A 26879-nucleotide genomic window follows, 5' to 3' on the forward strand; every position below is an offset into this window, starting at 1 on the left:
TTTCTCCTGCCTCATTTTGTCCTTAGCTCTGCAGAGGCTGTAAATGAGTGCCACTTCTGGCACTGATGTAGGTACCCACAATCAAAATCAGTTCCCATGCTTGGTCAGCAAGCAGTTTACCAACTGAGCCGTTTCCCACCCCACATGGACAACCTACCAGAGGTCACATTCCTAGAGAAAATGGACTCTCCCTCTTCCATTAGCCATGAGTGCCAATAGCTCCCAGGCTAGAGGCGGAGGCCTCACGAGTCCTTGATCTTATATGGGTCTTGTATAGGTAACTGCACCTGTTCTGAGCTCGTGGGCAGAGCTCGTGGATGCAGCGACCCTGTCGTGACTCACAGAGGTCTTCCCCATCTCTGGATGTTATAGTCTTCCCCCCCCCCCCGCCGCCCATCTTCCTCCTGAACCTTGCAGGGAAGTTGGGATATAGATGTGCTATTTAGGGGTGAGCACTCCAGACTTTTTTGTGTGTACTTTGATCAATTGTAAAACTGTGTTAACCAAAAGAAGGGACATTTCTATGTTTTTCCAAAGTTAGGTTAGTTGACTAATTAAATGAATTCTAAGCATTCCAAGTTTCTTCTCTTGTTTTCTCCTTTTCTTCCCCTTTCCTTTCTCTGGCAGTGGCAAGATTCATGGTGATGGCAATGCCATGCATTCAGGCCTCTTGGGTTTGTTTGTTTGTTTATTATATTGCATGTGAACTCCTGTTTAAAACCCTGTCCCAGCCCCACGGTTGTGGATTGCCCCATTGTAAAGCACATGGCCAGACTTCACAGCGTGTCACCTGCACAGCATCAGTTGTGAGCAGTGGAAAATGGCTTCTCTGGGTTTGTTCACAAGAAATATCTACCAGGATACAGAGAAGCCTTCAGGAAACATGGCAGGAAGAGAGGCCCAGATTCCATATATCATTTTGAAATCTGTGGCCTGAAGTAGTGCAGGAGAAATTCCTGCCTGCTCAGAGCATGGACACAGATAAAGTTCTCTTTTGCCGGAAAAAAAAAAAAAAAAAAAACCAGCCACTTTTGTTAAGGAACACAGAAGCTTGCTTCCGTCTGATCACATCTACAAATTATGGTATGGTTTCCATGGACACGCTTTATACTCTGTTCTTTCAAAACTAAGCCTGGCAGTGTGACTAGTGAGTGGGTTTATCTACTGTAACACCTGTGTTTATTTTCACCTTGGGAATGTTTACATGAGCACTTTTAATTTCCCTTTGATCCTGGTTGTGTTTTGTTATAAAAGGCTTGGGAAATCTATAAAATCACAAAAGTCAAAATCTTGCAGTGCCCACGTCTCCTGCGTGTTTACAGCGGTCTGCTCCTTCATCGTTAGAAAGCTGAAGTCATGGATTGGAAGGCATCTGTGGTTTATGTATGTTCAGCTTGCCAGGCTGCTTCATCGGGAGGGAAGGTGAATGTTAATCTTGGACTCTGGTTGTCACAGTTAGGAGGGGGTGGTCAAGGGCAGGAGGCAGACGGGGGAGGAATGCTGATTACAGGAGGAAAATACAGGGCAAGAAAAGGAAGGATTTTCAATTGTCCAGAGCTGTTCAGTCACAGGATATCTGCCCAAGCAGGGAAATGAGTAGCAGACACTAGGACATTTGGTCACCAGTGCTGGGATTCTCCCTCCAGAGGTGACCAAGGAGTCTCCAAGCTTCTTCCTCCAGCTGTTGGCTCCTAGTACACACAAAGAGAGAGGAGGCTCCTTCTGGCAACTAGTAAGGAAGAAACACTCCTTCTGGCCACAGAGGGAAGGCTACATGGGTACCCAGGGAGGAGGCAATGGCTCTATTCAAGAGTTGCTGGAACCTGGGATTCTGGAGCTGGTTTCTGGACTTGCTTTCTGTTCCCAGGAGGCAGGGAGATGCCGAGCTTAGGTCAGGGTGGAAATCAGCTCAAAGTAAAAACTGGAAAAGTACCAGATTCAGTCTGGTAGTTGCTCTCCATTCTGATGCCAAACTACCACCACATCCACAACTACCACCACTGCCACCATCACCTCCCCCTCCCCCTCTACCACCACCTCCCCCTCCACCACCACCACCACCTCTGTCACGTCTACCCCCACAAACATCACCACCATCACCACCTCCACCTCCACCACCATCACCATCATCATCCAATGTATAGACAGGCACTTCTCTGAACCCTAATCTGAACAGCATAAGCCCAAGATGTGGCAGGACAGAGTCCCTAAGAAGGCAACATCCTAAGCCATAGAACAAGCTCCACATTTGCTTTTCTTTAGTTTTTTTTCTTTTGTTACCATTGAGTTTAGTCAGGGTTGCTCCTGAGAGCACAGCTGGAAGTTATACGCGGGCCTGAGCATCTTCACACTGCTACACCACTGAAGGATATGGTTCTCCTCCCTCAACACCATTAACAGCCAAATTTCCATCTCAAAGGTAAACTCTCAAATCTATCTTAAAGGCAGGGCACAGAGGCAGTATTGGTACAGCAAGCACTTTACCAACTAAGGCAGCTCCTACGCACCCGTTTCCTTATGATACACTGTTACAATACTATAGCTGCTCCACGGGGAACAGAGGGTGGAAAAACAGTATCCCACGGATGGGCCAGGGCAGAGGAGAGCTGAGTTTTTATGTGAGTTTCCTGTCTTCCCTGAGTCCTAAGTGATTTCTAAGCAAGGATATGGAGCTGCCGTCCTTAGAGTCCCAAGAGCTGGCACCTGTCCTCCAACCCCTGCAGTTAGTATAGAGCAAGAAATTACCACCTAGATTGAGTTGACCTAACCTAAGAGGCAGCATAGAGACGGGCCTGAGCCCTCCTTATGTTTACCCACAGGGAAGAGATCCATGTATTTAAAGGAGGAAACAAAGGCATTGCATATGGAAGGCAAAACTTGCTTTCGTGCAGACTGGAGTCTTTCAAGGCTATGTCCTAGTTTCCCAGAAAGTGGGCTAGAAATTGTTAAAGGGGAATGTGGATTTAATATTTTCCCTATCTTCTCCCTCCACTCCAACTCATTGAAATATTAAATGCAAATGGAAATTTTGCTTCAGCGGATTGGGAATATACTTATGCTGGCAGAAAGCATTGAATGTTTTCCATCTTGTGCTTGTAAAAATGTAGAAGTAAAAATTTCCTTTCAGCCTCTCTGAACAGAAATGCTATGAGTATCAAGTTAGTGGCCAGTATTTTAAAAGGAAGGCAGGAAGTGCATGTGTCGTTTAGGGGACCAGGGAGCAGCCTCTGGGCAGACAGTATTAAAAGCTCGGACTGCAAGTATTGAAAACCCAGTAGAGATTCACCTTTGAGCCCTTCTGCACCCTCTGCCCTGCTGGTCTGGATTCTGCTCCTTCCCAGACCGAGCCCAAGTTCCTTCCTTCCAGGCACGGAGTGTGGGGCCTGGGGGAACCTCTGAACTTAATTCCCATGGAGAGTTATTGGAGAAAGACTGTTTGAACACCCACCTCTCAGGAAGAGCTTTGGGTGCAGGAACAAGCCAAGATGAATGAGAAGAGACCTGGTGTGGCTGCTGCTGCTGCTACTGTTGCTCAGCAGAGCTAGCCCAGGCTAGGCCAGTCACCACTGAAGACTCAACTGCATCAGAACACCAAGCCAGTTTGCTACTCAGCCTTGCCGTTGTTAAGGCATGTTTAGTCCTCTTAGGTCATCTCTCCATTTCCTGTAAACCAAGACCATGGTTTGTTCTGCCCGTCGTGACGTTACTGTTAAGAGCGAATAAGAGAAGCCGTGTGGTTATTGTTAGGAAGTTGCAGTATCAGAGATGTGCCTGTTGCTGTCATTATTTTAATCAATTTTCTTTTCCACCTTTTTCAGCAAATGTTTTTCCTCAGCCCACCCCACTCTCCGTGCCTGTAGCTCAACAGAAACTGGCCATTCTTTTACATAGTTGGTCTTTCAAAGCCAGAGAACAATTTTAGCTCTTAGGCCTCATTGGCTAGCTAAGCCCAGTTCTGTTTTATTGCCAAGTTGGATTAGATTTGTGATGTAGAAAGCCATAAATATTAGAGATTAAGGCTTAAAAGTTAAATTTATCTTCTGTGTTCTTCAGCAGAGCTCCATCTGATTAAATAAAAATTATTTTTTGTGTGTGGGTGTTCTCACTTGCATGTATGTCTATGCATCACGTGAGTGCTACCCAATGAGACCAAAGGAGAGTACCTGATCCCCTGGAATCCGGGTCACACACGGTTGTGAGCCACCCAGCGATGAGAGGAATTAAGTGGGGGTCTTGGGAAGAGTGGCCAGTGTTCTTAACCTCTGAGCCATCTCTCCAGCCCCCTTAGAAATAGTTCAGTGGTGCTGAAGGTCCTTCTTTTGGCTATTTACAGCACTTGGCCTGTGTTTTTACTGATTATTTGTTTCCCTGTGCAGAAAATAGGGCATAAAGAAGGCCTGGAGAAGTTAAACGCCACAAATTCTTAGCCACCTCATTTTCACTGTCTTTTGGATTAGCTTCACACTGATATCTCATCTTAAACTCGGAAAAACCAAACTCCAGAGATGGCTCAGAGGCTGAGTCCTTGCCACACAAACGTGAGGACTGGAATTCAGATCTCCAGAACTCACATAAAATGTGAAGTATCAGGTGGGCATGGCAGTCCCCAGTCACTCTACCTCAGAAAGCAGAGACAGAGCATCCCAAGAGCAAGCCGCCTAGCAAGACTATGAGTACCTGTGATGTGTGGTTTGATTGAGAGACCCTTCATCAGTGAATATGGAGGAAGGGAACTCGTGACATCACCCTAAGGCCTCCACACACTCGTTCACACACACACACACACCAGTATACATATTCCCAAACACATGCAAAGCATGTGTGTATCCAATGCATGTCACACATCTGGAAAAAAGGGAAAACACTTGGTGAAATCTTAGTCAAAATTGTGACAGCTATGGTCTGCTGAGTTGTCTTTTAAGTGGCCAGTTGGGAACCAGTGTTCATTTTATTCATCATTTGTCTCAGCTATGTGTATTACAAAGTAATATAAACTTGTTTTCTGCTTGCTCCTAATTTGTATTTTACCCACACTTAAGTTATTAATGGCCAATAATTTTTTGTTCACTTATAAAAAAATAAGAAATGAGCAATATTCAGAAAAGTGAATATTAACTAAATATTCAAATTTTAGAATAGAACCAGGTTTTCACAAAGCTAATCACATAAAAGTTGGACTTATTTTTATTTAACATTGAAAAACTAGCAGTTATTTATAGATATACTGACTAAAATAGACTGTCCAGATAACATGTCTGAGCTGTTCCATGCCTTCAAACACATTCTGCTTTTAAAACTGTCAGCAGATGTTTGCCTATTTACAAAGTGTCTTAGTTAGGGTTTCCATTGCTGTGAAGAGACACCATGACCAAGGCAACTCTTATAAGGACAACATTTAGTTGAGGCTGGCTTACAGGTTCAGAGGTTCTATCTGTTATCGTCATAGCAGGAAGCATGGCATCAGACAGGCAGACATGGTGCTGGAAAAGGAGCTGAGAATTCTAGATCTTCAAGTAAAGGCCTATAAGGAGATTACTGTCTTCCAGGCAGCCAGGACGGGGGGTCTCTCAAAGCCCACCCCCACAGTGACACTCTTCCTCCAACAAGGCCACACTTAATAGTGCCACTCCCTGGGCTAAGCATATCCAAACCACCACACAAAGCTTCCTCTGGAGAACTTCATGCTTACTGATTTTTGTAATGATGTAATGTCATTGCTTTCTGGCATCCTAGACTGTGCACATTCTTAGTGGGTCCTCCATAGTGTGTGGGAGGTGGAGTGTATGTATTTCACAAGGATTTTGTTTGTGACAGTAACTAGTTTTACAAAATTAAATTATGGATAAGGGCAGTGTGAGGAAGAGAGAAATGTGAAATATCTACTAATTACTAAAACCCAGCCCACTGAAATGGCTCTAGAGGTAAAGGCACTATGGCCTGAATTTGGTCCCCATTTGGTAGAAGGAGAGAACCATCCAGCCTTGTGAGCTCTGTCTCCAGAACCCACGTGAAAAGTGAGCCGCTGTGGCAATGACTGTAAACCCAGCACTGCCACACGATGAGAGAGCAGAGACAGACCTGGCCACCTCTCCTGGAGCATGCAATGCAGTGACAGGAGTCACAGCAGACCCCACTCAGAAACAGCCTGGAGGTAAGAACTCACTCCTGGAAGGTTGTCCTCAGACCCTTGCACATTCACACAAAGTAAATTAGATTTTTAAAAGAGTGACCGTCTCTGTGTCTCCACATTGTGTATGCTACAGAATAAGTACTACTCACTCAAATGTTGGTTGCACTGAAGAGAAACAATGCAGCATTAGAAGAACAATCTCGTCTTTGTGGGAGTAAATACAGTCTTCCTCAAGTCCCTTCCACATTAAGTGAAAGCTCATACTTAATCCTGTGTATGGCCCATTAGCTTAGCTTGTTAGAAGCCTGGATGCAACACACTGGAGTTGTGGCTTCAGCCTCCGAGTGGCCATGTGTATGACATCCATCAGCACCACACAAGCGAGTGGAGGGTTGTAGGGTTGATTCAGAAGAAACAAGTCATAGTATCTGCTCTCTTGGGGGTAGACTGGTGGCATCACCCTTATACTCTGGGATACCTCATGGAAGAAACCGATGAGGTCACCCAGTGGAGAGCATTCTGACAGTGTGCTGCAGCTAAGCTAATTTCTACACCCACAAGCTGTAACCACCCAGACCCCTGGGGAGAGTCCAAGGCTCAGCTCAATTACTGTGTGTTCTTGAAAGGCCTTTGTGCCGTGAGTGGGACAAAGTCTGGGTCTCTGAAGCCTGATCTGGCAGGGGTATTAGCTGTGATGGATGTGTGCTGCATTTGGCTCCTATGGGAAGGGAGCATATGACCTAATGGAGTACAAGAGAGAAATCCAGAAGTAACCAACAGTTCTCTGAGTACCGGTTGTCATTTTTTAGGTTGGATTTTAATGATGCTAGGAAATGAACCCAGTTCCCTACATATGCGAGGTAAATATAATTCTATCCAGTCCATTTATAATTCACATATGTGTTGTGATATGTTCTGTGCATGTGTACATGCACATATGGGCTTGTACCAAGACATGCCTGTGAAGGTCAAAGGTCAACCCTCAGTTATTTGTCTTTACCTTTTACCTTGTCTGAGGTAATGTCTCTTCATTATTGGCTGTGTGTACCAGAGTGGTTGGGCTGAGAGATTCCAGAGATAGGCCTGTCTCCATCTCCTAGGAGTTCCGTGATTACAGATGTGTGTCATTGCACCCAGCTTTTAAGTGGGCCATGGGATTTGAACTCACACCCTCACACTTGCATAACAAGCACTCTGCCCACGGAGCCATCTCATTCCTCAGATGCTTTAAGATGCACTTGTCAGCACTGCCATCATTTATACATTTTGAGTTCTCAAAGGTCTTTACCCTGAGTCTGATACTCCTGGCAGCCAATGTAAAGGGAATATCTAGTCCCAAGAAAGCAAAATAAATTATGCTAAGTGGGCTTGTATGGATGACAGGGTGATTTTAACATTTTTCTGATGCCTAATTCTAATAGTTTAAAGGTGACGTTTTCAAAGAAGAACTGATAATACTATTGCCATCTGAGTCTCAGTGAATTATCTGCACTGAAATCAGTAACTTGAGCTGGGGACGCTCTTGCATAGTATGCTCAAGACCCAGGATTCGATTCCCACCACACCAGAAACAAATAAATAAATAAAATCTAGATTTTAAAAATCTCCTTGGTCAAATTTTTCCTTTTTTGTACTCCCAAGCTAGGGGCCATTCTTGGCAACAGATGTGCAGGTAAGTTACACAGCAACACCATCCCTGATCTATCATCACGATATGTACATGGGTGTCGCCCCATTTGAGATTGTCCTGTGCAAGCTCATGCCCATCCTGTCGGGCCTTCTCTGGTGATAATTAAATAATACTTTTCCTTGTTCCTTTGTTTACACCTCTCCCTAGTGTTGCTAAGTGACAGAAAATCATGTTTCTCTTCTTCCTCTTTCTGTCCCTATATCATGCACACGCACCAGCTAGCTCCCCAACTCTGGCTGAGGACAGCAACATCTCTGTCTTAGCCATTTGTCCCACACGTGTCTTCTATTGGAGTCTGTCTTATACAGTGCTGTGAGATAAGCCACTTCCCTCCCCTAATTCAAATCTTCAATGGCCCTCTCTCTGTCAAATGTCTTTCATTGGTTGCCCTGGTCTGCTAAGTTGTTCTACACATGACTATAGTCTGAAGGTGACTTGGAAATTAGTTTGTCTCATCTGAGGCTGACCCCAATAGGTGCTTAAGCATTTTCTATAATCTAAGGTTTGTTATTAGTTTTAGAAAATCCATCCTCATAGCAAGTGTGAACATAACTAGTTCTCTACCAGAAGTCTGTACACGACATAGCCCCCACCAAGGGATTCTCGGTGCATCTAGGTTTTAATAGAGGTTTTATTGTCATTTGGGTAGGAAGCAACTTGACAATCAAGAAACAGTTGTCACTGAACACTGTTATGGTCCCAAGAGGAAGGGACATGCTGGACCATTAAGGAGGCTCCAGCAGCAGGGTGCAGCCCATGAGCAGTAGAGGAGTTAGGAAAGCTCAGGAAGAGGTGTGTGTGTGTGTGTGTGTGTGTGTGTGTGTGTGTGTGTAGAGTGTGTGTGTGTGTGTCTGTGTGTGTGTAAAGAGGAGAGGATAAGTATTAATCAAGTCAACCATTTAGGATTGGTTAATTTAAACATTTAAAAATTAACCAACATTTAAATATTGTTAAAGTCTGAGTCTTTAATATTTAACCAATATTTAAATACTGAGTATTTAAAGTCTGTTCTAGAGTTTGGAAGCTGCCCTCATTTTTCTGGTTTCTGGCTCTTGGATAAGGACAAAGCTGTGGTAGCCTGGAATGTAAAATCACTGTAGGATGTGATTAGGGGTGTGGATTGGCCAGTTGCTTACAAAAAGCACGCACAAGAATGAGTAATTTATTATCTCTAGGCGACCTCTGGAGCGGTCAGCTAAGGTCCAAGTTGTCAAAGCATCAAAAAGGCAGAACACAAAGCCACATCCATGCACCTACTTATCCTTGTGGTACCCTGTCAGTTACAAGCTGCCTGTGCAACCTTGACGGAGAACAAAGGGTTAAAGATGATCGCACAGCTGAGAGCTCTCTGTTTCCACCCTGTAAAGACGAAACCTAGACACTTCACACAGCTTCCTCACAGTCCCCAAGTTCTTCAGGCCCGTGTTCCAGTGGGAAGGTGCACTGTCCACCCCAGGAGCAGACCCTCAGCCCATACACTGGGTGACTGTCCCACTGTGGCTCCTGCTCAAGGAGGTTGGCTTAGCAGCCAGATTCCAAAACGTTGCTTTAATCTCTTTCACATGTGGACTGCCCGGCCTGCTTCCACAGTTGTAATCGGAATGCTTTTGGCTAATGGCCTTTTCGGGGACATAACCGTTGGCTCTGAACCTTTTCTAACTTCAGAGTTCCTGGTCTGAGCCAAACAAATATTAAATATCTAATCCATGTCTGTGATGGGCAATGTTTAATGTTTGTCTTTGTGAAGGAGAACTAAAAACAGCACTGAAGTGGAAACGTAAGGACTCTTTGGAAAGTTGGTTGGATGATGTTTTGCTTGGGGCAAACGTGAAGGAATGTTTAGCTGAAGTGGACACAGGTGAAAGACCAAGGCAGACTTGTAAAGGAATGTTTCAACAAAGAAGACACAGGAGAGAGGATGCTAAAGCAAACACTCAAAAGGACACATGATGAGGGATTCTTTGCTAACAACATGCATGTATTGGTCCGCCTTACATTGCTTACATGCAGTTGAGCTGCATTTGTCAAGACTACATAGAGAGAAATGCACCCAAAAACTTCTGGTGGTGTCCTGCAGTTTCTTCCCGCTTCTTTGGTTCAGGCTGATTGGCAGAGTGATGTCACCTGAGATAGATGTACATGCTCAGGCAAGGCACGTGGAGGACATGTGATGTTTAGACACAGTAGAAATAGGACTTGACAGACAATGATGGAGGCTAAGCTAGGCTTGCTGGTACAGCTAGCTGTGCAATGCTTGTGGGTCTCACGTCTTCTTTGCTGATCTTTGCTTCACCGAGAGAGGCACAGCAGAGAACTTCTCCTGTGGTCCCTCTGGGTCACTCCTACTGACTTGGCTGAAGCCTGGCTGTCTCTGCTAGGTAGTGTCACTGTTGCTGATTTGCGTTTGCTATCCCAACTCTACCAAACCGGACTGCTGGTGTATTTGTGAAGTGTTTGTGAGTGGATCGAGCTGCCACTGCTGACCTGTGAACTGAACTGCCGATAACCAGACAACACAGAGGGGAGTTGCTCCAAAGAACCTTTCTAAGCAGGTCCTTTCTTTCCCACTACCTTTGGTGAGTGGTGGGCTAAAGGGGAAGTTAAAGCATTTAAGTTAATAAACCATCATTAAAACTAGGTTTTTTAAAAAAATAGATAGAGTTACACAGCACCATTTCAAGTCTAGCACAAGTTAAAGCGGAGTTGCCTCTTGGAAAAAGAGCTGTTCACTGAGCCTGCTGTGAGGGGGTGTGTGGAGCGCTCATTGTTCAGGGTCTAAGAAACACTGTGTTGACATTGCCAGGACATGAGTGTTAAAGGTTAAAAGGTGAAAGGTTAATCCACTTGGCACCAATCTATGAAGTTAAACTGTCTGGAAAATATTACACATTGGTGTTTATTCTCAGAAAATTAATCAGAAACAATACTTTGCTGTTTGTAACAGATTTCTACCACACACACGCACACACAGATGAAGCAGGATATCTCAGTTGTGTTGTACAAAGTTTTATGTTTCTCAGGAAACTGCACATTGGATTTCATAAATATTGGTGTTAATCACTCCATTGTGAGGCTTTGTAACTTGTAGGCGTGAGCATAGTTTACAGTGCTGCCCTGTTTAAAAGGAGTTGGTTTAAACAGATGTGAAAAGCAAGAAGGGTATTTGACTAAACAAAGGAATATGGTTTTGAATGCCAAATGAATAGAAACCGGTCACCTACTTAGCGTGTCATTTGGATTCTGCTCTTGGGTGACCTAAATGTGGCCTCCACAGCTTCCAGTTCAATGAGAACACAAAAGGATCAGTGCCTTAAGCAGGAAACACTCACCAAGGCTTAGGGAGGACAAGCCTCTGATTCTACTTCTTCCTTACATCCTGTGGGAAAGACTGGACCTCTGTGGAACATTCTAGAACAACATGTTAAACCAGTGAAACAGAACTTCCAGCCGGTGGGAGGGAGGGAGTGCAGCATGAGCAGAGGCAGTGGTGGAAGACTCAGCTTGGTTATTGCCAACCAGGGTCATTAAGAATCTGAAAACCCGTTAGTGAAAGGACACTGCTTGGGACGTGGAGCCATCACATCCAAGTTTTCCTCTGACTCTCATGTGCCTTCTCAGCCCTCAGCCTCTTCCCTGCCTTGCTACTTCATGGATGGGATGTTTTGTGTTCTGAGTAACTGTCAGACACTGTCTAGAGCCAAAGAGTCTAGCCTTCCTGGAAGCTGATACCCTTTCCTGGCACGATTCTATAGATGCTGTGAGAAGAAACGACAGACCATTTATTGATCATGGTAGAGACCATCATCAGCATCCCTGCACCAGTGTCCTGAGCCCTACCTTCCAAAACAGCCCAGAGAAGCCGAGATGTGCATTGTGTGCACACAGTGAGGTGCGTTATATGTCAGGAACCCTAATCTTTCCTAGTGAGCAGTGGGCAGACCTGCCCTTTGCTGAAGCAGAAGACACTAGATCTGCCTTGTCTGGTTGTTTGCTGGACAAATACCCTTAAAAGATAACCTGGGACCCAATATCATTACTCTGTGTTAGAGTATTTCCTAGTGTGGAAAGGGCCCTGGGCTCACCCCCTGGCCCTGCAAAAACTGGAAGTTAAAGGTAGCTCGGCACAGAGGGCATTCAGTGCCTTGCTCACAAGCTGTGCAGAAATGGATGAGGCACTCTGTGTTGTCATTATTGTGTATGAGAAATACAGATTCAGCAAGGTACAGACAACTCCTCAGTAGAACCTGTCTGGAGGTCTCTTGGGATCTTTTAGGTTCTTTCATGTGATATTTTAGCAGTCAAATGCTGGCAGAGATCAGATGACTATAAAAATATGAAATATGTGTCTCACTCTCTGAGAAGCACCTCGCACTGGTACCTCTTGGTAGCCGAGAGATTACTAGCAGAGACATCGCCTATTTCTTACACAGGAGAAAATTCTACTTTGAAACCATACATTGTAAGTGGCAGAGCTGACATTAATACAGGCTGCCGGAGCCCAAAGCTCTGTGCCTGGGAGGTGTACACTCTCCTGACTTCAGGTTGTCTGTGAGTAAGAAGCTGGTGGCGGAGTTGGTGACAGTGTAGTAGGTGCTGTTGGGGGGTCATGGTGCTAATGGCGGTGGGTGTCAATGTGGGGAGTGGAAAAGTGATGGTGAAGGGTTAATGACGGATGAGCTGTGGTGGTTGTGGTAAAGGTGATGGTTTTTAGACTGTGTTTCACAAGGAAAATTAGTGGAGTGCTTGCCCTGTAGGCAAGATGAGGAAGATTCCTCTAACAGATATGATACAGATAGTTAGCTGTCAGTCTTCCGCAAATCCTACAATCTCTTCAAGGCAGTTGGCATTGCCATTTTATGAGCAAAGAATGGTGGATTACAGAGGCTGTAAACACCGGTTGTGGTGGCACACACTGGTAGGATTTGCTGACGGAGACAGAGGCAGGAGGCTCACGAGTTCGAGGCCAGCCTGGGCTACACAGAGGCTGTAAGCTTTTTCAAGACTTGATTGACTTAGCAGCATCAAATCCCTTCCCATACTGCTTTGCCACAAAATGGACACTCCAAAAAATGTTCCTAAATAGACACTAATGTGGCCTGAAATATGTCGGCTCCGTCTGGATCGTGTTTCGAGATGAAACAGCTCAGTGTAGCTCGTTAATGTCTCCCTTTCTTTGAGAGATAAGCACATATGTGTAACTTAATGGCCACATTGATTAAACTTGGGCTTCTAAGGGCGCCTTCATCGGTCTCTTGTACTATTTCAAGTGCCAGGGAGTCTCACACACTTGAGCCGTTCACAGCCTTCCAGCGGCCTCTTCAGCTGGCCCTTTCTTTCCCAGTTCCTTTAATTCTCAAAGTAATTAGTTTCTTTCCAGTTGCCTCCCATTTAGCACTTTCTGTGTGCTGAGCCTCTTCCCATGGGGAGATATGATTTGCTAAAATCACCATTATCATTCTCTTCAAATCTCAAGGCTTTGTGCAAAATAAATGCTATGCAGTTTTGCTCTACTGTATCTCTAGATACGTACCCCCCCCACACACACACACATGCGCAGAAAAAAAATACAGGTAGATCTGGAAATATGCACGCAGAATTTTTCCTTTACCCAGGTTGCCTTGGTAACCACTGCACTAGCGTCTTCCAACAGATATCTGAAGCTTGGCTGAGGTGTGTACGCTGGTTTTCCAGACATGTTTACCGCTGCTCATTAACCTAGCCATTCCCAGCATCTTCCAGGTCTGCATGACAGAAATCTGTGTCTTCATGGACAATTTTAAACAGTGATGAAGCAGCAGTGCTTTAAAGTGGTTTGCTGGTGCTATTCCCTGATAAGCACTAGTGGGTTCTCCATTTGCCACCATATTGTGTCACCGTCCTTCTGGTGTTCAATCATATGCTGACCATGCAAAGCTCAGTAAGCATATTCCCCCGTGTCTGCACTGCTAGGTGATTACCATTCTATATCTTACTGTATCTGAATGAGAATATTGGTAGACCTGTGAATATTCACTAACCTCTTTGGGCAAGTTCTGTGAAGCTTGGACAGACCATGATTTTTTTCCCCCTTTAACCATATTTACGACGTTTTATATTACTAGCTGTTTTCATTATTCTTTGCACAAGTCACATTACCTTTTTGCTGAGTAAGGGTTGTTTTGTTTTGTTTTGCACAGTGCTTTATGTTACATATTATATATGGCTAGGGTAATATTAGTTTAGTTTGCTGTATAACTGATGAGATTAATTATTTAGGTAAGATCATAGGAACATGATGTCTTTAATTTTTCCCATGAACGTGTGGTTATGTATGTAAATTACGCAAATCCAGCAGTAGTTTTCAAAAGACCCTAAGATGTTTAGTTCAGGAACCCCTTGGTCAGTTGCATGAATTCAGCTACCCAATTTTGCTCTAATGGCAGAAGGCACATGCTAAAGCAGCCCCAACGATCTTCATTTTTATCATGTAGCGTAACAGAGTGTTGATTGCTGCTGTTTATCTTAGCAGTGAATGGACAGACTTTACAGGAGCCTTAGCTAGAACTTACAGGAGGTTGTTGATATTTTCTGTTTCTATTATAGTGTGTTTAAAATGGAAGGTATCCTGACACTTGAACAATAGAAAGGTAGGGGTGTGTGTGTGTGTGTACACGTGTGTGTCTGTGTTTGTGTGTGTGAGAGAGAGACACACAGAGAGACAGATTCCTTTAATTGATGTATTTTTTATAAATGTTTGGTATTCTGCATTCCAATGTTCTGACAAGTGGGTTAGAAATTGCTGTTCATTGGGTGATCATCAATTTGTGCCTCAAACATCTTACGGATGTATGGGTGAAGAGGTAGAGAAATCCACTGATTGATTGCCCTGAGATCTTCTGCCCAAGCCAGAAGTGTATGCATAGGCAGCTCAGAGAACTAGGGAGGTTGAGGTAAGAGAGAACATGGTGTGCAGAGGCTGTCAAGACTGTGATGAGAGTAAGATGCTCTAAGAATGTGCCAGTAGCTCTGGCTGCCTGCCTGCATAGAGCTCTTCTCTTTGTTTCCCAAGCTGAAGCTGTGGTGTCTACCACATTACCGTCTCTCCCTGAGCTGCAGTGAATGAGTCAGCTTCCTAGGTGGTAGACCATTAAAAGGCACAGAGTGGCGGTCTGCGTTCCCAAGGGCTGTTGTTGCAAACTTATCTTCTCCGTGCTTTTCAAGTGAGTAGAAAGGAAGCCAGATACTGGTATAGAGATTGCAATGCCCTAGTGAACACTAAGCAATGCTTTTAAAAATAAACCCAGCGGAGGTAGGAATTTTTTATCAGACATGACCTCAGATCAACAGAGAGGTTTGGGGAGGCTCTTTGTACCATCGACAGTGAAAGGTGTTACCGGGAGAACAGCTGCAGAGGGCTAGTCTGGGAACCACAAGGTTTCTAGGGCCTCACACCAAAGTATACCTGTGCTGTCCATTCTCCGTGGGAGACCAGTACAGGAGTCTGACCTCTGCACTCTTCAAGCTGAGCATTCCGTGTAGAATCAGACACAGGGATTGCCAAGTGCCATAGTAAGGCTGGGAAGGGAATCCAAGAACATACAAGTTATGGCAGACAATCATTGAGCCATATGAAATGTCACTATCGTTCTTCAGTTTATATATGACACAATAATCTCTTTTTGAGACAGGGAATTGCTCTGCAGCCCAAACTTGTTTTGATCTCACAGAGTTATTGTTACAGGTGTACATCAGCACACCTAATTAATACTATAACACATAATCTAGTATAAAGTATATAATGGGTCTTTAAAAATATATGTGTAATTTTTTAGTGGACTCCATTCTCTAAGATTTGAACATTTTAAATGATCTGGTTAAGAAATAAAAATAAATAATAAAAGGCACATGCACCCCATATGAAAGTAGATCAAATAAAATAATGGAAATACACGTGACAAAGTACATGTTAATTTTATCAGATCATTAAGTCAAATAAGCCTTTTGTGTTTGTGAAAGAGGTAAGACAGCCTGGCAGAAAGCTGCCCTGCACTTAGCAGGCCTTCTCCTGCTTTACCTTTCTATCTATCTAGTGACAGATTCAAATCACACACTGCTCTGTGGAGACCCACGGAACAGAAGCACACATATCTTAGATAAAAGAAGAGGAAAGGTCTGGCAACACTTTAAAAATAAACTCTCATTTTAGAAAACATTTTAAGTGGTCGAGTGATCTTACTGTTTCAGCTAAGAGATTTGAACCCCCGGTGGATCTGCTAGATTGGGGTTAAATATAGCTAATCACAGTTACTTCCTGCTCAGCTGCTCTGCCTGCTGCTGGGCAGTTCCCAGAGCTCCAGGCAGCAAGTCGTCAGAGCACTGTCCTGCAAGGGAGAAGTGGCTTTCTTTCTACCATACTCTTAGAACCAAGCCAGAGAGATGCCAGGTTCGCTGCTAAGATGAACTACTATGGAAACTCAGCTCAAAAGTATTCCAAGAAAGGAAAAGTTAAAACCCCACCCCAAATGGAAACCGAAATTCAGAAGGGAAGCCAAAGCTTTAACAAGCGACTGACACTCCACAGAAGTCACCACCACTCAACCAAGTCAGGTCTGAGAACTTACCAGAGCTTGTTAGAGTCAGTGCTGAGAGTGCAGAAGGGTTGGTGGGGGCCGAGGGGTATGTTTAGAAGGGCAAGTGAACATGTCTCCCCAGCCTTGGTCCCAGTGAAAACCTCAAGTGTTCTGGAAGGTTCTGCACCAGTGAATGGTTTTAAAGGAGAGATAAAAGATGTTTAATTTGATGTTTAGATGATATATTATAAAATAAATGTATTCCGTCATTTGTATAAAAATAGAATATACATTATTTGAAGATGAAGGGGGTGGGAAGGAAACATGCCCTTTTTTGCATCTTCAGGCAATTTTATCAAATCCCAATTTCGGGAATGCCTGCCTGCGTGGGGATTATATACCATAATTCAGTCCTCTTGTCCCTGCAATTATGTCTGCTTTTAACTCACCACTTAGAACTGCCTCCTCCCAAGCCAACAATCTGAAACAGCCTTGCTACACTTAGTTCTAAATCTGTGGCAGCAAGAGAGAAAATGTCTAAAGGATAATGCTGGACTTCTCAGAGATAATGTCTGGTTTTCTGCCCACAAAGCAGATGCTCCCTGTAATGCTTAAAACAGAGTAGTCTGTGCCCACAGAGGCAAAGTGTTCACGTTTGCCAAACGCAGAGGCACGCTGAATGAAGGCAGGGAAAAATTCCTCAACATCCGCTGACTCCCCCTCCCAAACTCTGCTACTGGCCCAGCAAAATCTGAGACTGAGTTAGAGGTGATAGCTAGCTAAATTCCTGACTAGAAATAATTCACTGTATGTGTGTGTATGGCAGGAAGAGGCCTGAACAACCATCTCTTGGGTCTCCCACCCTAAGTAGACAGAGTGGAGCTTAAGGGTGCTGAGAAGGAAGGCCTGGGGTAGGAGGAAGGCCTGGAGTAGGAGGAAGGCCTGGGGTAGGAGGAAGGCTTGGGTTAGGAGGAAGGCCTGAGGATGTTGTTGAGGGAGATTCTCCATCAGTAGGTCCAGAGTGTCCCAGCATCCAGGAGAGCAAACAGCACCACTCACCCTAGCAGTCTTCATGAGAAGAAAAGAGAGACCCACATAAAACTTTTGTGTGGGTCGCGGAACGTCTGAGAAGGCAGGCTCAACACCAGAGCAGTGTCCTAGCCATATGACAAGACTGTCCCTCCACAGACACAAACTGGACAACTCCCCCGTAGTCCTTTGGCCAATAGAAAACCTGCATCTGTCCTCCAGACCAAGTAAAATATGTCAACCCAGCAGAGCCAGGGCTATCCCCTCTCTATATATATGAACCCAGCAGAGCCAGGGCTATCCCCTCTATATATATATGAACCCAGCAGAACCAGGGCTAACTCCTCTCTATCTATATGAACCCAGCAGAGCCAGGGATATCCCCTCTGTCTATATGGACCCAGCAGAGCCAGGGCTATCTCCTATCTATAGGAACCCAGCAGAGTCAGGGCTATCCATTCTCTGTCTGTATGAACCCATAATAGCCAGGGCTATCCCCTCTTAATCTATATGAACCTATCATAGCCAGAGCTGTTCCCCCTCTGTCAGAGTGACCATGGAGCCTAAGAAGATGCAGGCTTGCCCATGCCACTCATTTCTTCCTTCCCCTCTCAACCCTCTTGTCACTTCTCCCAGAAAGCCCTTCCAGCCAGACCCCATAACCCATAACCCATAACCAGGGCAGTGTTCACGTTACAAACTCAAGAAAGCTATGTCCATCCCAATAGTAGTTCTGACCTGACCCCAGATGTAAGTCTCTTTTCCAGCACCCCCACTCTGCAGATGCTGGCATGGCTTTCAGGGCTCCTCTTGGACTTGCTTTTCACTCGTGATCCTGGAAGCATCTTCTTTGCTAGTTTGTTAGACTGTATTTCCCATCATCCTCTTTGCTTCCTTGAATGTGAATAGGTCTCCCTTCCACCTCAACAAAAAACAAAAAACCGTGATCCTGGAAGCATCTTCTTTGCTAGTTTGTTACACTGTGTTTCCCTCATTCTCTTTGCTTCCTTGAATGTGAATAGGTCTCCCTTCTACCTCAACAAAAAACAAAAAAACCAACAGCAACAAAAATTACAAACTCCTTTAAAACCAGGCATATTAACATTATTAATATTAATTAATATTCCTTCTTCTTTTTAAAAATATTTTACAGTTCTTTGTATCACCATAGCTCCTCAGTACATATTTTCTGATAATTAGAGTTCATTCATTATCTGAAAGAACTAATGCTTTTCAAATGAATTTTAATATTTATTTAGTATTTATTTTTAAAATAGTGAATTAGAAAGGAAACAAAAACAGAAATACTTTGTGTTCCAATAAAGCTTTATTGATAAGCACTGAAATTTAAATTCTAGACCATTTTTATGTATAAACAGTGCTATGTTGTCTTTTTATCTCCCCAGACATTTAAAATTGTAAAATTGTACTCAGAAGACAGAGCCAGGTGACTCTCTGTGAATTCAAGGCCTGCTCGGCATACTGAGTTCCAGCCAGGGCTACATAAGGAGACCCTGTCTTCATGTACACACACACACACACACACACACACACACACACATACACACACACACACCCCTCCTTAGATGGCTAGGTTAGTAAAGGTGCTTCCTGCCAAAACTGGCAAGCTAAGTGCAGTCCCCAGAAGGAGAGACCAGACCCCTGAAAGATGTCCTCTGATTTCCACACTTGGGACACACTCATGCACGCACTAAATAAATAAAGAAATAAAGAAATATTTTTAAGTTATCCTTAGGACATAAACCATTCTAAACCAACAGGCTGGGGAAGTGTGTATGAAGTGCTTACCATGCAAGTTTGAGGACCTAAGTTCAAATCCCCAGGATCAGTGTAAAACCACACTCCACAGCATGAGTCTGTAACCCCAGTGTCCTAAGGCAATAGAGGAAGTAGAGACAGGAGAAATAACAGAAGGTCACTGCCTTCTCTCCTGGGCATACGCATCTGTGAACAACAAAAGGAGTCTGTCTCAACGTGGAAGGCACGAAATGACACCTGAGGTTGTCCTCTGACCTTCACACATGTACCGTGGTACACACATGCACACGTATGTATGCACATACATGTATACACATCATACACAGACAAAAACACACACATGCACCAAAATGGCAGTGTTTTGGAACATTTTTTGACCGCTTATACAAGCGATGGGGGCACTCAAGTGTTCTGTGTCCGTTGAGTCTGTTACATGGCCCTCTGACTTCTGGGACTTCAGAGCTCAAGGTTGAAGAGGGGCAGTTTTTGTTAACAGGCTGTGCTGCCGTCTGGGTGGTGGATGGTGAGGGGTTGAAGGACAGCATTGACAGGATGCACAATGGAGTTTATCCAGGAGATGTGTGTTTTGGAATCAAACTCATCAGAACCCAGCAATAGGAGCAAACAGAACGGTGTCCCAAGTTCAGGTTAGAAATCAGGCGTTCCAGCTTCGAAAGCTACTTGAGCTCTTACTGAACAGCAAAGAAACAGGATACAATTTCTTGAGAACAATTCTACTTTTATTCATGTATTATTCATCTTTTAACAATTCCATACGTAAAGACAGCCTACCGTGATGGTATCCACCCCCTCCTGCTACCCTCTTGCTCCTCTCCCACTCCTGGTGACTACTGCTTCCCCAGAAGCCTCCTCCTGCTCTTATGGCTTCTGTTTGCTTGTTTTATTTTATTTCTTGTGCCGATAACCACGGCTGCTCCGTTTTCACGGCTGCTCATGTCATGGCCAGAAGATAACGTTTAATAATGCTGCTCACCCAGGGGCCATTTATAGACTCTTCCTTTCAGAGTCAACGAGGGAGTAGTATTGGTAAACAGACCCTCCTATAGTCAGGTGCCCCTTCCAGGTGTCAACAGTAGGAAGACTGCTAACTGGATGGTCTAGTGCAGGGTGTTACTCTACAAAACCTGTAGCCCCATCAACATGTAGGGCAGTGGTTCTCAGCCTTCCTGATGCCTGTCACCTTTTAATACAGTCCCTCATGTCGTGGTGACCCCCAACTATAAAATAATTTCATAGCAACTTCATAACTGTCATTTGCTATTGCTACAAATCTTAAAATCTGACAAATATAAATAAATAAATAAAATTTATAAATAAATATCTGACATGCAACCCCCATGGGTTGAGAACTTCCGGTGTAAGGCAATGCATGCTGAACCTGGACTGCACAAAAAGAAAGGAAACGCAGCAAAAAAGTGACAGACCCTTCAATGGTCTGTAGTCACCCGCTCATACTGGCATTTTTTCCTATCCTGCCATGCTAAGTCAGTGTCAAGTGATGTCTTCCAAATTGTATCACAGAACATAAACAAAGTGACCAATATCAGAGGGCACTGAGGTGGCGGGGTCTAAGAGGCTGAGGAGGGCAAATGCCCTCTTGCTCTGTGCTCACAAACCACACTTCACCATGTAGAGCAAAGATCAGAAGCTTTAATCCCAATTGTTAGTAAATGTTACATTACCATAAAGTCGCATAAATCATCAAGGTTGCCTGGCAAAGCCCTTCCCACTCGCCCACTTCCAGAGGATTTTTTGCAATGTGAATATTACTGAAAGCTGAGTTGATTTGTGTTATACTTCAGCATATTACTTGGGTGTCAAGGAAGACCAACTTAAGTAAGAAACTCTGTGTTATACATGTGTGCTATACCTACCGCCTGCCAAAAGACGAGACTGGAGGACTGACTGTGTATCAAGTATCCAATCCCTAATTTTCACACTGTGGACTTGATCCTTTTTTATTATTATTATACTTCTTTATTTAGGATGGGATGTGCATGTAGGAGATTAAAAAAAAACCTTCAAGAATTATTCCTTGGGGCTGGAGAGATGGTTCGGAAGTTAAAACAATGGTTGCTCTTTGAGAAGACCTAGGTTCAATTTTCAGCACCCTAGTGGTAGTTCACAACATTCTGTAACTCCAGTCCTAGGGGATCCACTGCCCCCTCTTCTGGTCTCTACAGGCATTGCATGTATGTGGTACACAGATACATATGCAGGCAAAACACTCAGTCATATAAAATAAAAATAAAAGTTAATTTAAAAAAAAAAAGGTTAGTTCTCTCCTTCTGCCATGTGGGTCTTAGGGATCAAACTGAGGTCAGGCTTGGCAGCAAGCGGTTTTTCCCACTGAGCCAGCTTGCTGGCCTCATGACCTTCTGTTTTCTGACTCTTGGCTCTCTCCTTCCACGGCATCCCACTTCAGTTTCTATAGCATATTTTCTCTTTCTAAAAGGTTTGAAGAAGTTTACTTGGTGGACATCATTAGTAAGTCTGGACTTTTGGGGGCTTGGGAGTGATGCTAGGGATCAAATCCAGGAGTTCCCGCTTGCCAGGCAAGCATCCTGCCACTGAGCTACATGCCAAGGTCTGTATCTGAAAGTATTTAGCTGTGTCCTATGATCGTCTACCAAACAAGTCTATTAAATTGGTACATGGGGGAAATGGGCAAGAAGATGACTCCGTAGCTGAAATGTACGGCTCTGCAGAGGTCGTCTCAATACCATAAGACAAATAGTTGACTAGTCCCACTGCAGAGTAGAGGCTCTTCTCTGAAGTGGTGTTTATTCATTCATTCATTCATTCATTTAATTTTTATTGGATGCTAGTTATTGAACCCAAGACCCAGTACATATGAGACATGCAAAAAGTCATATCAATATCATAAGACAAATAGTTGACTAGTTACCAGTATAGAGTAGAGAGAGGTTCTTCTATGTGATCACTCAAGTTTAGTGCAGAAGTGGTATTTTATTCATTTATTCATTCACTTAACCTTTATTGGATACTAGTTATTGAATCCAAGACCCAGTACATAGAGCCATGCATTCTACCCCTAAGCTGCTCCTCAATTCCAAATCTTTAGGTACAAAAATTGTAACACTCTCAAAGGGGTATCTCACCCCTTTCTTTACTTGACACCTTTATTCCTCCGTCTCCCCTCTCTGAGCTGATTCCAGCCCAATGATTATGCTCTACAGTTTCTACCTGTAGGCTACGCTTGCATTTTGGCCTCCCTAGTTTACAGAAAGGGAACATGAGGCCTGAAGACCATAATGACTTGCTAGTGCCACATGGCAAGTCCCCGGTGGAGCTGAGATTCAGTACTCGAGTGCTAGTTACAGTAGACCACCACTGTGCCGTGTTTGTGTGTGTGTGTGTGTGTGTGTGTGTGTGTGTGTGTGTCCCACTGTGGAGTCAACCTGATCCTCCACTTTTACCCTCTCTCTCCTGTTACTCTGACAGCCTCACTGGTGGCTGATCCAAAGAGCCTTGCTCCACACATTCTGTGTCAGAGCCTCTCTGGTCACTTATATGATTTCCTAGTTCCTACCTCACTCAACATTCCAAGTTACCACAAGCTTTTCAGATTGAAGGCAGCTTAATATAGCGGTGGGTGTGTGGGTGTGCCTGGATAGACTGTAGTTGACTCCTTTCCTGAGCATAGAGCGTTTACAGGAGTGGGGTCTCTTCTGAATTGGTCTCTGTCTGGTTCTGGAGTTGCCCCATCAGTTAATGCCCCCTGAGGCTGGAGCCTGGTCAGTCATCATCTCCTCTCTAGATTGTTACGGAGTGCCTGAGCCAGATGCGCATTCTACAGATTTGCCTCAGGCTCTGCTCATTCTTCACCTAGATCTAGAGGTTTCTGTAGTGCAGATTTGGTTCCCACGAGCTGCCTGACACCTCAGTGACCTCCAATAGCCCATATATGAAACTCACAGAGTAAACTGAGCCCTGCTTGCCCACCATCCGTGGGTGTCTCAGACCCTTTACACCTTGCAGAACCCACTGTGGCTTCTCCTGGAAGTGTCTCCTTGTCTGTCTCTGAGCCCTCATTGACTCTCTGCAGCCTGGTACTTGCCTGTCTTCTTTACCACCCGTGCGTGGATTGACAGCTGCAGCTTTGGGGGCAGAGGCAAAGCTCAGCAAACATCTCTTGCCTGAGTAAGGGGAAATCATTCACTTCATTTTAATTTTTTAACAGTGTAGACCCGTGTGTTTTCAACCTTCATTATCTGCTTTTGCTACCATTACTGATGCCATCCCTCCGCGCACGTATCTGACCTCTTTATGCTTCCAACATTCTTTTGCCACATTCTTTGAGTCCTCTCTTTAAAAGAAACAAAAGTGTGTGTGTGTGTGTGTGTGTGTGTGTGTGTGTGTTCACGTGTGCGCACATGTCGGGGACTTGGAGGTGCTCATGTGTGTATGTTTCTGGGGGTCTCAAGGTAGAAGTCTTCCTCTATCGCTGCTACCTTGTCATTTGAGACGGCATCTCACCAAACATAGAGTTCACCAATTTGACTATTCTGGCTTGCCAGCAGGCCTAGGAATCCTCGTGTCTCCACACGAGGATATTATGATATTATGATATAACAATGATATTATGAGCATGCATTGCCACACTTGGATTTTTATGTCCATGCTGGGATCCAAACTCAAATCCTCCTGCTCTCACAGTATACGCTATACCTGTACCTGTAGAGCCATAACCCGAGCCCTTAAGACATTTGTGATGGCCAAACAGTGGTCTTGGCATGCTTATGGCATTTGTGCTCAGTTTTGCTGGGACGATTGCAGAGCCCACCATGAGTCTCCCGGCCTTCTGTAGCAGCCTGAGGCCAGTGGGAGCTGGTGTCCAGCAGAGCAGGAAGGATGAATAACTATCTAACCTGTTTCCTAGAGTGACAAAAGGGTAGTGCTTCCTCTCAGTTATCTGTTGGCATGAACAGGAAAAAAAAAAGTAAAGGACAAAGCAGCTTGTGGGGGAAAAGTAGGAAGTTTTATTTTTAAAAAGTTTTCATTTTTAATTTTAGGGTTAAAAATATACAGTTTTGTTTGTTTGTATAACTTTCCTAAGTTTTAATAATCAAGAAGAAAATGATCGGGGGTCTCCCATCCATTGAGATGCCTCAGCAGTTAAAAGCACTGACTGCTCTCTCAGAGGTCCTGAGTTCAATTCCCAGCAACTACGTGGTGGCTCACAACCATCTGTAATGGGACCTGATGCGGTCTTCTGGTGTGTCTGAAGACAGTGACAGTGTACTCCTCACACTCACTAAATAAATAAATGAATAAATAAATAAATCAATAAATAGGGTGAGGAGGAGAAAGAAGGAGAGGAGGAAGAGGAGGAGGAAGAAGAGGAAGAGGAAGAGGAGGGGGAGGAAAAGGATGGGGTCAGAATTCCTTGTAAAAGAAGGTACTCCTAGATGTACTTAACATGCCCAACCTTTGGCTTACTATCAGGGTTAACGCGTGTTTTCTGTTTCCAGAGGTGACCTTGAAGGTGCACATTAGTGACGCCAGCACCCACCAGCCCATCGCTGATGCGCTCATTGAGATCTTCGCCAGCCAGGTGTCTGTTGCCTCTGGTACATCCGGCACAGACGGGGTTGCTTTCATCAAGTTCCCTTACAAGCTGGGAAATCAGCTGATTGTCACCGCCACAAAACACGCCTACGTGCCAAACTCCGCCCCATGGAAGCCCATCCGATTACCAGGTAAGTGGTACCTCTTTCTCTAAGACAGACCTCTTGTGGGTCGGTGGCCAATGATGAAATCAGACACTGAAGGAGTCAGGCAGGGAAATCCTTACACCAGTTCTGTGAGTCACCTTCTTGTATGCCACCGTGTGGAGGGGTCGTAAGGTGAGTGTGTGAAGCTGGCAGGAGCCCCACCTTGTACACAGGGGTCACAGGTGCTCGGTTTTCTGGCCATTTTTCCAGTGCATGCTGACCGGCAGCACTGTGAGCTCTACTCCAGGGTACTGCATCCTCTGTACTTCCTAGAAGTCAGAACAGCCCAGAGCTCTCCCGAGAGTAAAGGACAGCCGCCCGTGCCTGTCCCAGAAGCTCTCCTCAGTGACGCAGCAGAAGCCTGCTCAGAGCAACATAAGGAAGGGCGCGTTTATTTTGACAAATGATTTAAGAGAAAGTCTCTTGTGGGGAAGGCATGGCAGCAAGAGCATGAGGCGGCTGGTCATTCATAGTCTGGAGCAGAGAATAAGAAGTGTACTTTTTTATATGCAGCCTAAGACCCCAGCCCATGAAATTTCCCTGCCCATATGCAGGGTGGGTCTCCTCCCTGCAGTTAACCTAGTGTAGGTAATCCTTCACTGACTATCCAGACATTTGTCTCTTTGGTGATTCTAAATCCTGTCAAGTTGACAATCAATAACACCATCACAGGATAGAACCCATGGAAGGTCAGCAAAAAGATGTAAAGCCCTTGTCACTGGGTTCCAGCTAAAGGAAAAATGTTTGCCCTCCCCAGTGGATGTATTGGGGGGAGAGGGGATGCAGAGACTGTCTGCCTGCATCTGAATAGCAGCTGTACGGGTCATGTTGCAGTCTATGCAGGGTTCAATCTCAGACCTTGTAAACACTGGGCCTCTATTACGAGGCTAACTTCCCAGGAAGCTCTAGACATACATCTTCAGCAGCTGGTTAATATATACCTCTATTTTATGTGGGCTCGTTTAAAGACACAGTTGATCTGCTAACATCGGGCTCAAGTGCACAGCACCATAACCTACATCTGAACAGCATTTATATCTATTCTCTCCATAAGGTCACGGTACCCTCTCCTTATATTCAGGGCCTTCAGCACTATACACGGGGGCCACTTAAAATAGTGAAATCACCAGCAGAAAGCACACATGTGAAAAGCCTAGCACAAAGAGATAAAGCAAAGGTATTCATCACGGGAAAGCTGAGGCAAGCAGGCAGCCTCTTGCCCCATCAGCCTCTATGATGTGTACGGGCACAAACTCACGGGGACTGTCGATGTAAGAGGAACAATTTAGCAAACATGTCCATTTGTAAATATGGGACTCCTGCATGGTGAGAATCAGCCACCTAATGGCTTTCATTTTGACTCCATTAATAGGATTGGAAGAAAGGAAATTGTCTCCATAATGTCCATTTTCTTGAATGAGTCTGATAATGGAAACAAGACAGTTTAATTGAAAGCGTTTTAGAGACACCATGAAAACACCTGAAACCGAGAACTGCCTTCCGCTAGCTGCCCCACCCGAGTGGGCCCAGCAGGATTGTCAGAACCTGTGTTTCTAGCTTTTGAAATGGAATTAATTGGCCTGAATCATTTCAAAAGACCTTCCCGTGCCTTTGGTTATTTGCTGACCTTTTGAATATAATAAAGGCGCTCCTAACTAGCACGTAAAACAAGTGTGACCAGAATGTAGAATGGCCGCTGCTGAAAAGCTGAGTAAACTGTTGTTTTAGTGTGTATTTTTAGAAGTTGGGTCTCACACTTCTGGTATTCCAAACAACTGAGAGAAAGAAAAAAAGAGGCAAAAGAGCTTGGAGTTCTGAAATAAGATGAGAGATCGTGGCCATGATGCTTTCTTCACTGCGTGTTTGGAGTTTTCATTTTGAATGAACATTCTTGTAAGAGCTTGGAGTGAATTTCTCTTCTCATCCTTAGCAGTAACTCCTAG

At 44.5% G+C, this 26879-nt stretch overlaps 1 protein-coding gene across 1 annotated transcript in view; it reads left to right on the plus strand.

Moving 5' to 3' along the window:
* Fam171a1 (family with sequence similarity 171 member A1) overlaps positions 1-26879 on the plus strand; it is a 119719-nt gene that overhangs the window by 45103 nt on the left and 47737 nt on the right. The window contains exon 2 of the mRNA XM_028764945.1: positions 24694-24921. Within this exon, the coding sequence (XP_028620778.1) occupies positions 24694-24921 (228 nt within the window). The remainder of the gene's footprint in view (positions 1-24693; positions 24922-26879) is intronic.

This window comes from Grammomys surdaster, unplaced genomic scaffold, assembly GCF_004785775.1.
Source record: "Grammomys surdaster isolate TR1022 unplaced genomic scaffold, NIH_TR_1.0 146, whole genome shotgun sequence".
NCBI lineage: Eukaryota > Metazoa > Chordata > Mammalia > Rodentia > Muridae > Grammomys > Grammomys surdaster.